This window comes from Poecilia formosa, unplaced genomic scaffold (genome assembly GCF_000485575.1).
Source record: "Poecilia formosa unplaced genomic scaffold, Poecilia_formosa-5.1.2 Scaffold48, whole genome shotgun sequence".
Taxonomy (NCBI): Eukaryota; Metazoa; Chordata; class Actinopteri; order Cyprinodontiformes; family Poeciliidae; genus Poecilia; species Poecilia formosa.
In genome coordinates, this window is record NW_006799987.1 from 1476315 (window position 1) to 1489662 (window position 13348).

General features: G+C 37.2%; 1 protein-coding gene and 1 long non-coding RNA gene across 2 annotated transcripts in view; one reads left to right on the forward strand and one right to left on the reverse strand.

The window, feature by feature from the left end:
- The window catches only part of tyw1 (tRNA-yW synthesizing protein 1 homolog (S. cerevisiae)), a 38912-nt gene that overhangs the window by 21256 nt on the left and 4308 nt on the right, over positions 1 to 13348 (forward strand). The window contains exons 14-15 of the mRNA XM_007552412.2: positions 2219 to 2329; positions 10431 to 10598. Of these exons, the coding sequence (XP_007552474.1) occupies positions 2219 to 2329; positions 10431 to 10598 (279 nt within the window). The remainder of the gene's footprint in view (positions 1 to 2218; positions 2330 to 10430; positions 10599 to 13348) is intronic.
- The window catches only part of LOC107836289 (uncharacterized), a 17047-nt gene continuing 16947 nt past the window's right edge, over positions 13249 to 13348 (reverse strand). Inside the window, exon 4 of the long non-coding RNA XR_001662164.1 lies at positions 13249 to 13323. This is a non-coding gene — a long non-coding RNA (uncharacterized LOC107836289). The remainder of the gene's footprint in view (positions 13324 to 13348) is intronic.

Here is a 13348-nt window from a genome sequence, read left to right on the forward strand (position 1 = left end):
GGTTCACATGTACAGAATCGGTTCACATGTACAGAATCGGTTCACATGTACAGAATCGGTTCACATGTACAGAATCGGTTCTCAGTAGTTCAATTACTTGGAAGTTTAAACATTTTGCTTATAGGTTCCCGTAACATGACAGTTTTATTTTTCCTTAAATCGAAAACAACATGGTGCTTATTTTGAATGAAAGAGTTTATGTACAAACTCAATGAGAATTGAAAAGCAAGATCGATAATGGAATCAGTATCAATAAGTTCTTATCAACTCCCTTCAGGCTGCAGTGTGAATGGATTCATATTCATCTTTTTTTGCTTTTTCTCCTTCATGTTGTCACATAAGACGGCAGAAATATTTTGACTTTAAGCAAAGCTTTTTCATTTCTGTTATTTATTAAATTTAAAATAAATCCCCATCTGGTGCAGATCTTATTTTTATATTATTTTTTCTAGGACAGAGTTTACTTGAATTTTGGATGTAACAGAATAATTTTGTTATTTATGAGCAGTAACCGCCAGCATTTAAACTCAAATCTTTAAATTATGTATTAGAAATTCAGTTTAGGGCAAGCTTTGACTTTTTCCTCTTTCTTTATATTTTGCCTTTAGATATTTTAATTAATAATTCCCTTCTGTCTGGTTGTCAAACTTTTACTTTGGATTATTTCTGCTTGTTTCCAGTACTTGTTTACTAAAAATGTGACAGAAGTTGGTATTTTAAGACCAAATAGATCAGTCATGTCATTTCAGTTAAATGCAAATTTAAAAATATTTTATTGATCCCAAAGAGAAATTAAATGTTGAAACTTTCAGTTATTGTCTGAGGTCAAATTTTCTTAAAATATATTACATTAAATTAAAAACCCAAATAAATAAAATGTATTGTGATTTTCTTTTTTACCTCTTCAACAGTAAAGCAAGCATGTAATATTGTAGTTTATTCTTTGTAGGAAAATAATGTGTACATTTTTGCAGATACAAAATTTTAAGACAAAATAAAACAACAAAAAAGCCACAATTCAAAGATTTGAGTTTAAGAAGAGGATTTCAGTCATTCTTTATTTTTAAAAACATTCACTGTGTTTAGACAAGTTTAATATTTGATTTAGTAATTAAATATAAAAATTAATTCAGGAAAGTTTAATAAATTTAGTAAAAGCAAATTTGGGTGCACGAGTCTGTTTTTGAGTGAATGTGTTTATTTAATATGAATTTAGACTGAATTGTGCCTCATATTTTCTAAGCCGTTCAGTGATTAATAAACTGACATCAGTATTTTAAAGTTCATTCTCTCAGAGTAGGGACTGCGGAACCGGGTGATGTTCTCCATCTTCCTGGTTTTAGTCAGACCTCCAGCAGCAGCGTCCTGTGAAGTTCATCCCCACCTTCTGCTGCTCAGACAAAAATGCTCTCAAACCTTTGTGCAGCAAAATATTTAGCTTGTGCTGCTTTGGCTTTGGAGATATTAATGAAGGTTTAAAGGTCAAAAGGTCAACCAGGTATCTCACCTCCCTCCCCCACTTTTACAAAGTCAAAATGATTTTCAAAGCCAAAGCAGCACAAACACAAAATGTTGCTGCACAAACATGGTTGAGTTGATTGACACCAATTTTGTCTGATTTGAAGAAGGTGGGGAGGGGGGAAAGGTGGGGGGGAATTTCACTCAGGTAAGATGAACTCATGGATGAGTTTCTCTAATCCTGGAAATTTTCTTCAAGTGATAGAAGGCCAACTTTGTAACCGTCTTTATCTGTTTCTGAATGCTCAGGTCAGAGTTCATCCTGGTCTCTGGTTTCCAGCTCTAACAGCTGAAGCTCTGCGTTGACTCCAGTTCGCTCCTCTTTAGGTTCAAAGTTAAAAACTTCAGTTTTGTTTCTGTTCAGCTGGAGAAAGTTTTGGTACATCCACACATTTATCTGTTCAGTGATTGGACGGTTCTGAGTCACCTGGTGACATCATAATGTAGAGCTGAGTATCATCTGCGTAGTTGTGGTAGCTGATCTTATGTCCTGTTATAACCTGAGCCAGTGGGAGCATATAGATATTAGGGGTTTTAGGACTGAGCCTTGGGGTTCCCCACATGTGACGTCTGTCGCTTTGATGAGAAGTTTCCTGTTGAATCAAATAAATCCTTGATTCAAACCAAAATGCTAATTTTGATTTCAGAGGGTTTTTTTGCTATTACTCTTCTCACCGCTGCGTCTTTTATCCTCGTCCAGAAGCAGAGGACGGTTTACCGACTGACGCTGGTGAAAGCCTGGAACGTGGAGGAGCTGCAGGCCTACGCCGAGCTCATCGCTCTGGGCCAGCCCGACTTCATCGAGGTCAAGGTAAGGCCGCAACATCCGTCAAATATCTGTGCATTCCTGCACTTTCCAATCAATCAATCAATCAATCAATCAATCACATTTTATTTTATGGCACATTTCAGCAACAGCAGTTCAAAGTGCTTTACATTACGTTTTTCCAAATGTCGTCATTTAAATTTATGCTACATGTTTTAACTCTAAATATAAAGGAAGTCAGTGTTTCGGCTGTTTTGCTGTTTTATTGGGTGTTTCTAATTATGTATTCTTAGAAGTGTTTGTTTATACAAATATTTAGACAGTTTAATGTTTTCTCCAAAGCTTATTTAATATAGTTTGATTAAACAAAGATGTCAGGTAAACATGCATTTATTTTGTCTTTCTGGATTGTAAAACAAGCTGAATGTGCACATTTATCTTAACTAAAATTTTGTTTCAATTAGTATTTTCACACTTAATGCATTGTTATTTTTATACATCAGATATCTATATATAAAAAGACATTAGCTCTGCTGCAAAAAAAAGAAAAAGAGGTTTTATATAAAAACAGCCGAGAGTCGGAAGAAAAAAGCAAATATTTGTTGATGATATTGTTGTTTCTTTTGTGGAGGTCAAAGTTTTAATAAAACAGCTCTGCCAGATGAAAACAGAGCTGAAACAAAATCAAAGTTTGATTCTTGTGTCAGTTCTGACACATTTAACTCTGAGAGTTATTCTTTAAATTTTATATTTAAAATTGATATTTTAAAATCTATAGTTTTAGTTTTTTCATACGTTGGTTAATATTTAGAAGCAGAATTCAAAACTAATTAGAAAGTATTGTATCGCTGTGTTAGATTAGCTACTGCTGCTATTAGCTAAGCTAACATTAGCTAATTTAAACACCTGCTTACTGATGACCTGTCAGAGTTGGTGTTTAGGTAGCCTTTTTTTTACATTGTAACTGAACCGAAACACACATAATTTCACATCACACCTACATGTTAAGATTGTCATAGTCAAGCTAGCATAGCTGACCTACTTCTGTTCTTTATGAATTCAAACTTCTTCCTTTTCTTGTTGCCTAGTTGTTGTTGTGTTAGTAGCGAAGCAATTCGTCCCTTTTTCTTTCATATGCAATTTGTACATTAAAAATTTGGTGTGTTATTTCTACATCTTTAAGCTAAAACCGATGCTAGTCGTCATTGGCTAGCAGCTTTTTGCCCTCCAGCAGACAGATGTGACGTCATGCTGCAGTGGGTCCATATTGGTTAGGTATTCAGTACGCCAGAGATTTCATTCTCAAAAAATATATTAAATTATTGTTGAACAACCAATTGAATCTGGAGTTTTCTTCCAACATTTGCTGCCGCCGTTTGCGGACTAGCGTAGCGTAGCCACCAGGAGGAGAATTTAGCGCCATACTTTACCACTTGCATTTAAGACTAATAAATAGATTCATAAACACAAAAACTAAGCATTTTATATGCAGTGTTAGTTTTATAAATGCACCAGATAATTCAATTTATTTACAGTTTTCCACCATTAATCACTGTTTTTATTTATTTCAGTTAACAAAATATTTTTTTCAATTTCAGTTTTTGTCATTTCGTTGGTTGTGGTTAATAACTTTGAACTGAGGATGAGTCCAGTCTGTAGTTCAGTGTGACATTGATTCATCCTCTTGACCTGGAGTTCCTCATAGATCCACATCAACCAGAGTTGATATTCAGCAGCACCTAATTTCAATTCCACTGCACAAGAGTAAGCGAATTAATTTGGAGAGGTCGTTTTGGAGACTTATTTGTTCATGAATACAAGCCTCAAACTCTCCCTCTTCCCATTTTATGCTGCCGTCATTTCCACCGCAGAATGAAAAGCTTCCCACAGCCAACATTAGTATTCATGAAAGGCCTGTTCCCACACAAGACGAATTTCCCACATCCTCTAATTCAGAGCGCTTTTCGGCTACTTGACAGTCAAGTTTCAATGCTTGATATTCTCCTCAGGGTGACGACTTTCATTAATTCAAACCGGTTGGTGGTGAACTGAACCCAAAGCAGAAAATAAAATAGAAAAGAATAGAAATCACCTTTTTTTCTCCCTAAGTGGGGAAATTAAGCCGCAAAGCGACATGTAAGTCGCATTATGTAGCTTCACACAAAATAAAAATACAAAACAAAAAACAACAGTAAAGGCAAATGTACGGCTGTCCAGTTATTCAAATTAGAATACTAGGATTTAAATAAAGAAAAAAAACAGATTATATACAAGAAGTTGAAATAATAGCAAAGAGCAGCAGGGATGTAAACACTTAAATTCAAAATGTTAATATTTTTGTACAGTTTTGGCTTAATTACTCCTCTAATGTATTTAATTTCAGTACATGACCCTTTTTGGGGTCAGTATCCCCTACTTAACGGTGAATTAATTATTCCAATAATCACAATTATCCGAATAATTGTCCCAGCAATCTCAAACATGGCAAAAACACCAAATCTTACCAAGTATTTTTGGTTTAATTTCTAGTGCAAATGTCTCAGTACACTTAAAATAAAACAAAACTAACTTACAAGAAACTTCTCAGCAAGAAATAACAATCCTGTTACCTAGCAACCCCTGCCAAGACCTGCCCGTTGCCTAGCAACCCCTGCCACGACCTGCCCGTTACCTAGCAACCCCTGCCAAGACCTGCCCGTTGCCTAGCAACGCAGTTCTAGTTCCACTGGCTGATTACTTAACTTATGAAATGGGAAATTGTCTTACGCGTAAAAATATCTGCCAATGCAACTAGTACATTTTCATCAATATTAAGGAATTATCGATTTAAAACAAGCTCCTGTATTTTGCTGAAAAGTTACTTGTAAGTTAGTTTTGTCTTATTTCAAGTGTAAAAAAGATATTTGCACGAGAAACTTGGTAAGAGTTTTGCAATGTTTGCGATTTTGGGGAGTTTGGCTTGGAAGTGATTAATCATGATTATTAAAATACATAATTATTAACTAGATCATACTGACTCTAAAAAAAAGATAATTTGCTGAAATAACATATTTACAGCAGCAATTAAGCAAAAACTGTACAAAAGTATTCACATTCTTCATTTAGGGTAAAAGTCAACCAATATATTCTTCCCAGATCTCATCAAGTGGCAAAGATTTGGCTTCATGTCATTCAAATTCTTTAAAAAAGAAAAGAATCTCCTATTAACCATCTTTTTCTTCCAGTTCTTAATCATTTAATCTAGAAAATAATCACCAGATCAGCCCTTCATGGTTCTGATGTTGAGTCGAGCAGAAAAAGCTGAACTTTTTACAGTTAAAAGTATTTTTAATCTGCAGACACATCTACAAATGATCAAAGGTTCACTAAAGGAATGATGAGTTGTTGCACTTTAGGCAATAAATGCTTATGTTGTTAATTTAAAAAAGGAATGTTTTTGAATATTTCAAACTTATCGCTTTTCTTTCTGATAAATGTTTTTTTCTGTGCCATAATAAAGCTACTAGATCAAACTGTTATCTTTCTTTTCCTTCAGCCTTTCTCTCTGGTGTGTGGGGAACTGGCTGCGACGTGCTGAGTGGTTCAGGGGATTCATTTCAGGGCTGTTATTACATCAATGAACCCAAAACTGTTACCCTGTAGAGAAGACTTTGTTCTTGTAAGGAGCAATTGATGTCTCCAGTATCAGAGCAGAAACAAAAAGTTTGAAAGAAACTTTCTGCTGACTCATCTTGGATAATGTTTAAATTTGGCTCTGTCAAAGGCCGTTTACCCCGACCTGAGACATTCGTACATGTAATTTTGGTAACTTTTCATCTGGAAGGGTTTGCATAAGACTGACGGGACACGTTTCATAAACATGAAATGAATGTTTATAACTGTTGTCATGAAATGTCAATTAAAAAAAATAGTGAGGGAGAGGAATGTATGCTAGTCATGCTAGCTTGACTTTGACAACCTTAACATAAAGACGTGCTGTGGAACATTTCAGTTAAGTCAAAATAAAAAGTGACCCACATACTGTACCAACTCTGACACATCATCAGCAGAGCAGGTGTTTAAATTAGCTAATCAACCACCGCAGTGTTAGCCTAGCTAACAGCAGCGGTAGCTAACCCACCACAGAGTTTACTTACTAATAACTGTAAGGTAAAAATCAAGCCTGAAAACATAAAACTCTGTCCTGAATGTTCTGTTCTTTGTGTAGGAAATGTCTGAGTGTTTTTTAGTGTTGAATCCTGATACAACAAGGTGATGGTGGTGTTGTCAGTTGCCATGGCAACGAGTCTGTAGCACAGCCAACACAGAGTGTTTTGAGCAGTTTTGAGTTTCTCCTGAACGTTTTTTTGCGTTATTTTTCCCTTTGCTGTGTTGCACTGCTCTAATTAATAATTCCTACATCTCCAGGTTTCATTTAGTTGCAATAATCGTGTCGCGGCGGCGCGGCCATGATGGGTGTAAAACAATCGTCTTTTCGCCCTCCAGCGTTGTGCGCTTGCGAGAAATTTCCAGATGTAAACAATAAGATGCAGTATCTGCGCCTGAATATTTGCCCCAAAACGAGTTGTAAAAGTAAGACTGAAAGTCATATCTGTAGTTTCTAGTTCGTCTTCCCATCCTTACAAAGAGGTTTGATTCAATTTGAGTTATCCCTCGACCTCATGTGCAACGCTGAACGGTTTCAGCTGCATTGTGCGGATAATCTCTGTATTCTTTTTCCACGCTGTCAGTCTAATCTCTTTCGTCTTTTCTCCCCTCTTAATTATCTTCTCTTCCTCCTCTTATCTTTCTGACCCGTCGCTTCCCCTCTTCCTGCCTCTATATTGTGACGAGATAAAAACCCCGCGGCCGCGCTGAGCCGCAGGCGGGCTATCGGCTCCATCGTGAGCCCAGTAATTGGTGCGTCCCGCCTCAGACTGGTGACAGTGTGACAGAGCTGCTCAATCACATAATCGACTCTAAAATTAGCTGTCAGTGCTGACTGATGGAAAGCTGCTGCAGCTCAGCGCTCATCTTACGGCTGCTGCTGTACTAAAGATAACAGAAACTTCTTGTATGTTGCTCTTACATTCATACGTTACAGCCGTATAATCAAAGCGTTTAAATAAACACAGATAAGGCACAGTTAAAAAAAAACTGTATTATTACTTTAATGTGTTTCATTGTCATTTTAAGCCATAGTTCAACACAAAGTAGTCTGTAAATCCTAAGAGGAAGGAAAAAGATTCTGGGTTTTCTTTTCCACTGACTTCATACATTTAAAAAGCAACTTTACTACAATTACAGGTATAAAAAAAAACCTAACCACCTGAATATTGTAAAGAAAGGTATAGTCTCACTTTCTGAAACGAGTAAAAGTACATATTTTTTACTCATTTCAGGGAAAAGTGAATTTCATACATCTTCATTACACAGAGTGAAATATTTCAAGCTTTTATTTCTTATTTTTAAAATAATATCGTACAGTGAATTTAGTTTTACCTAAATTTAATTCAAATTAATTTATAATTTTATGAATTATATATATATATATATATATATATAAAAAAAAAAAAATTCCCCTCTCACCCTCCGTGGGTGGTCTCTTTCATCCTCTGAGCTCGGGTCCTCTACCAGAGGCCTGGGAGCTTGAGGGTTCTGCGCTGTATCTTGGCTGTGCCTAGAACTGCACATTTCTGGACTGAGATGTCTGATGTTGTTCCTGGGATCTGTTGTAGCCACTGCTCCAGTTTGGGGGTGACTGCCCCGAGGGCCCCGATGACCACAGGCACCACTGTGGTCTTCACCTTCCAGGCCTTCTCCAGTTCCTCTCTGAGGCCCTGGTATTTCTCCAGTTTCTCCTTTTTCCTGATGTTGTGGTCACTTGGTATTGCTACATCCACCACAACGGCTTTCCTCTGTTCTTTATCCACCACCACAATGTCCGGTTGGTTCGCCATTACCATCTTGTCTGTCTGGATCTGGAAGTCCCACAGGATCTTAGCTCGGTCATTCTCCACCACCTTTGGGGGTGTCCCCCACTTTGACCTCGGGGCTTCCAGTCCATATTCTGCACAGATGTTCCTGTACACTATGCCCGCCACTTGGTTATGTCGTTCCATGTACGCTTTCCCTGCCAGCATCTTGCACCCTGCTGTTATGTGCTGGACTGTCTCAGAGGCCTCCTTGCACAACCTACACCTTGGGTCTTGTCTGGTGTGGTAGATCTGAGCTTCTATTGCTCTGGTGTTTAGGGCCTGTTCCCTAACACCAGGGAACATCATATATATATATATATATATATATATATATATATATATATATAATTTTTTTTTCCTCTCACATATCACAGTTTGGATTTATAACGCAGTAAATTCCAGGTTTTGTGTGTTTCGGCGCCACCGTTGTTATCCCATCATCCCGTCTGACTCGCTGCGCTCCTCCAGTCGCTGTAATTTACGGCCGTCTGTTCAGACGCTGTCCGGTCTGTGATTTACCTTCTGACCGGAGCACCGGTACCGATTCCTCTCCTGCTGGAAGAATTGGGCCATCAGAGGGAAAACATTCTGCCTGCGGCGTAAATGAGATAAATTTGGTGCAACACCTGGGCGTGGGGCTTCAGCAATCAATACTGACGATTTCCAAAAGAGGTTATTTAAAGCAGGAAGGACGGGTTGATTCCTCGCTTCTACACGACTCGATTGATACGAAACATAAAGTAATTTTCAATCTCTGCTGTTGCTCTGCCCTCCCGACTCTGCTGCTCCGTGTGATTTATACCAAGCTTTGGAGAGATGATCTTTATTCAGAGGGCCTCCAGGCAAGGCTGATAACTCCAAGGTCTTCCATCAGTTCAGCTCGGCGTTGCTGCCCTTGCCCCCAGCCTCACTGTCTGTTACAGAAATACAGCCCTCTAATGATGCAGTACGCTTTCCGTTTGTTTTTCAGACTCACAAGCAGCCATTCAGCCTCAGATACCAAACACTTTATGTCTAATCGGACGGAATATGAAGTTTATACAAACATTTTTAATGAAAGTTGATAACGAATTTTCTGCACGATCAGTTTGTCACAGAAGTTATTGTGCCGTACTGCAAAAAAAAAAAAAAAAAATAGTGTTACCAAGTATTTCTGGTCTGGGGTCCAGTACAAATATCATAGTAAGCTTGAAATGAGACAAAACTAACTTATAAGTAACTTATGTGCAAAAGTTAGGAGCTTCTTTTAAATAATTCCTTAATATTGATGAAGTTTTAGTTCCACTGGCAGATTATTTCACTTATAACAAGGCAAAATTATAAGGTAAATATTCTAAGAACTGGCATTTTTTCATCAATATTAAGGAATTATTGACTTAAACTCCTTTATCCTGCTGAAAAGCCGTTTTGCAGTTTTCTGGACCACTTTACACTAATCTGAAGGTGGAATAACCAAAATAACAAATTAAAAACAACAAATAACTTTGTTGTTGCATTCGTATGTCTTGTTTATTCAAAAATGAAACATAAAAAACGGTTTTTGCTTATTTGACCTAATAGTTTTTGATTCAATTAACTTTAACTTGAAAAAGATTTTCTCTGTTCTTCCCTTACACAGCAAAACCCCCAAAAACAATCACCAAGGATTTATGGTCTTGTTTCTATTGCAAACGTCGTAATAAATTTGAAATAAGACGAAACTAACTTACAGGTAACTTTCTAATAAGAAATAGGAGCTTGTTTTAAGTAAATAATTCCTTAATATTAATGGAAAAGTTAGAATGTTCCACTCTGCCGTTATCTAGCAACCACAGCTAAGCCCAGCCTGTCACCTAGCAACCCCAGCTACGCCCAGCCCATCACCTAGCAACCACAGCTAAACCCAGCCCGTCACCTAGCAACCCCAGCTAAACCCAGCCCGTCACCTAGCAACCCAGTTCTAGTTCCACTAGCAGAATACTTCATTTGTAACATTGAAAAATGTCTTGTTATAAGTGAAATAATCTGAACTTTTTCATCAATATTAAGGAATTATTTACTTAGAACAAGCTCCTATTTCTTGCTAAAAGTTACTTGTAAGTTAGTTTTGTCTTATTTCAAGTGTGATAAGATATTTGCATTAGAAGCTGGACCAAACATGCGTGGTGATATTTAGTGTTTTTGCAGTGATGTGTCCTCGCCTGTTTCAGGGCGTGACGTACTGCGGGGAAAGCTCGGCCAGCAGTCTGACCATGGCGAACGTCCCCTGGCACCAGGAAGTGGTCGCCTTCGTCCAGCAGCTGGCTGACATGCTGCCTCACTACCAGATCGCCTGCGAGCACGAGCACTCCAACTGTTTGCTCATCGCACACAGGAAGGTAAGAAGACCTCAGCTGCCGAGCGCAGATGAAAAACCCAACGCAACAATAAGCAGTTACAAGATGTACAAATTGAATATATGTTCTCCTCTTTGGGTTCAGCAAAATGGGTTTTAAAGAAATCACATTTTTAATGTTTGTCACAGAAAAGTTTCTGCTCTGCAGACAGGAGGAACACCATTTGGACTCGCTTTTATCTGGTTTATTTTAGGGATTTGTACTTTTCAGAACACCCTGTTCCACAAGCTTAGCCTTCCACTCAGGGGAGTTTTATTCATAAAAGCATTTATGTGATATATTACCAATGCTTGGTGCTCAGGTGCAGCAGGGAATGATGGATGGTGAGAAAGTTACATAAAAAGCAGGAGTCACGTTCTCAGCCTGAGAGCGGAGTCGCTTTCTGAGAGGAAGTGATCCTCATTTCTATCGCCTTCGATTCCTCCGAGGCTCCAGAAACATTCAGCTGGGCAAACAGGCTTTCCATTTAATACAGTTCAAATGAAATATTTATGTTTATTAATACAAAATAAATAACACTGATGTAAATTATGAGTACAGGTTAGCATAAACATTAGCTCATATGTTGCAGAAACCTAAGAACCTAATGTTTCCCATCTCTGAAGTCTGTTTCTTTAAATGCAAAATTAATCTACATAATAATAATATTCCTCAAGTAAAAGTAAAAGCTACTTGCAGTAAAACTCCTCCTATAGCCTCTTTTCCTCTTTTCGTTTTCCAAAAGTAAGTAGCCAGAACTTCCCATCTCTGAACATACAGAACAATATTAGCAGCTTGATATCTGGTGAGAAAAACTGCAACTTAAACAACTAAAAATGATCTTTTAAAGGGGACCTATTATGCAAAATTCATATTTTGCTTGTTTTTATACTTCATTTGGGTTTCTCCTGCTCTTATAAAAATACCCAGACGTTTTGGACAATAAGTTACTGTTTTTTTTTGTTTGGTGTCTGGAAAACAAGCCGTTTCTAAAACCTCCACAATGTAACGTCACCAATCAGCAGACACTGCCCCGTTACCTAGCAACCCAAGCTGAGCTCCAGCATGTTTGGTCAGCTGGTTTGATGCGTTCTGCAGTTTAAAGACAAGTGTTTTGTTGTTGACTGACCATCCAGAAGAATCTTCCTGCATTCTTGTTGTGCAGGAGGCTCTACTTCTGCTTTTCAAACATGTGTGCTTGTATAATTGCTCATCTGTTTGCAGCCATTTTCACATGTGAGTGTAAACGCTGAGCTTTGGGTTCGTGGCCAGCAGCAGCTGATTTAAAGTGAGAAGAGGCAATAAAACAGCTCAACAGGCAAAACTAACCAGAATAAAATCTCAAGATTTAAGTGATTTTGTGTGAAAAATGTAATGAACATTTTGTGTAAGCCATAGAGCTACTCTAACCTGTACAAGGAAACATAATATGTTGTCTTTAACGATGTAAAAGTGCAAAACTATCACTCAACAAACCTCTGGTGCATTCTCTGTGTCTTTTCTGTTGGTTTGAAAAGGTTTTAAGACAGAATGTTGGACGGTAAACTCCTAAATCTGTTAAAGCTGGAGGCTCTGGTGCGAGCCGTCCAGGTTTAAATGCATTTTGCATACAAAGTGCTGCTGGAGATTAAAACACAGCTGGGCTAATTGGTCCCTAACGGTCAGAAACAGGATGTGAGGAAACTCTGGGATCGTAAATTATCATTGACAGCTGAACAATGATAATTTACTGGGCGAATTTTATAAATCTAAAGGGGAGTTATTATAGATTATGGATGTCTGGAGGAAAATACGTTCAACACCCTGAGTTCAGGTGTTAACCTGGCTTGACTTTTATTTTACAAACGGGAGAATATTAAAAATAAGAGGAAAATATTGACCTTATTACTTCAGATCCTCATTATTTTTGTTTGTGTTGTTTGGTAAATTTGTGACATCAGTTCTAACAGAAAACAGGGAAGTTTATTAATATAGAAACATTTATGCATAATGGTTACAGGATAAAGCATGAAAGGATTGCACAAAATAAAAACATGTTAAGATCTTAAAATAAATGTTTCAGAGTTTATTAGTTGGATTCTTTGATTAAAAGCTGCTGTAAACAAAAATAATTCAATTGTGTTTATTTTTATAGTGCAAATTCACAACAAGCACCGTCTTGAGGCACTAAAAAAAACATTACAAATTTTACTGGAGGAAAAATTGTCCTGGTAATTGTAATAAATTATAGTATCGTCGTTTTGAGACTATTTTCAAATATATTGATCATATAATGCAAATTCAAAAAATATAAATTTTAATTTAATTTTATTTTCAATTAAACAAATTTGATAAATGGTGAATAATTTTTATATTTGGCGGAGCAGAAGAGGATTTATGTTTCTGCCTAAGTAACTCAGGTCTATTTTTCATTAACTCTGCTTCTAAATTACAAGTAGCCCTAAAAATGTTGACTATTTGCACAACACTTGATAGTAAAGAACAACTTAATTTTTTATTTCTATGTGTTTGACGTGCTTGGAAAACTGAGAATCCATAAATAACTAAACGATCCGTTTTGACGTATTCGTGACAGTAAGCGAGTTAAGAGACTAATATGTTTATTTCAGATACATATTAACATGCTGAGTTTATTGGGGGGCAATTTAAGGTGAGATGAGTAGGGCTGAAACGATTCCTCGAATGATTCGAGTACCTCGATTACTAAAATTCCTCGAGGAAAATTTACCTGCCTCGAAGCTTCGTTAATTTAT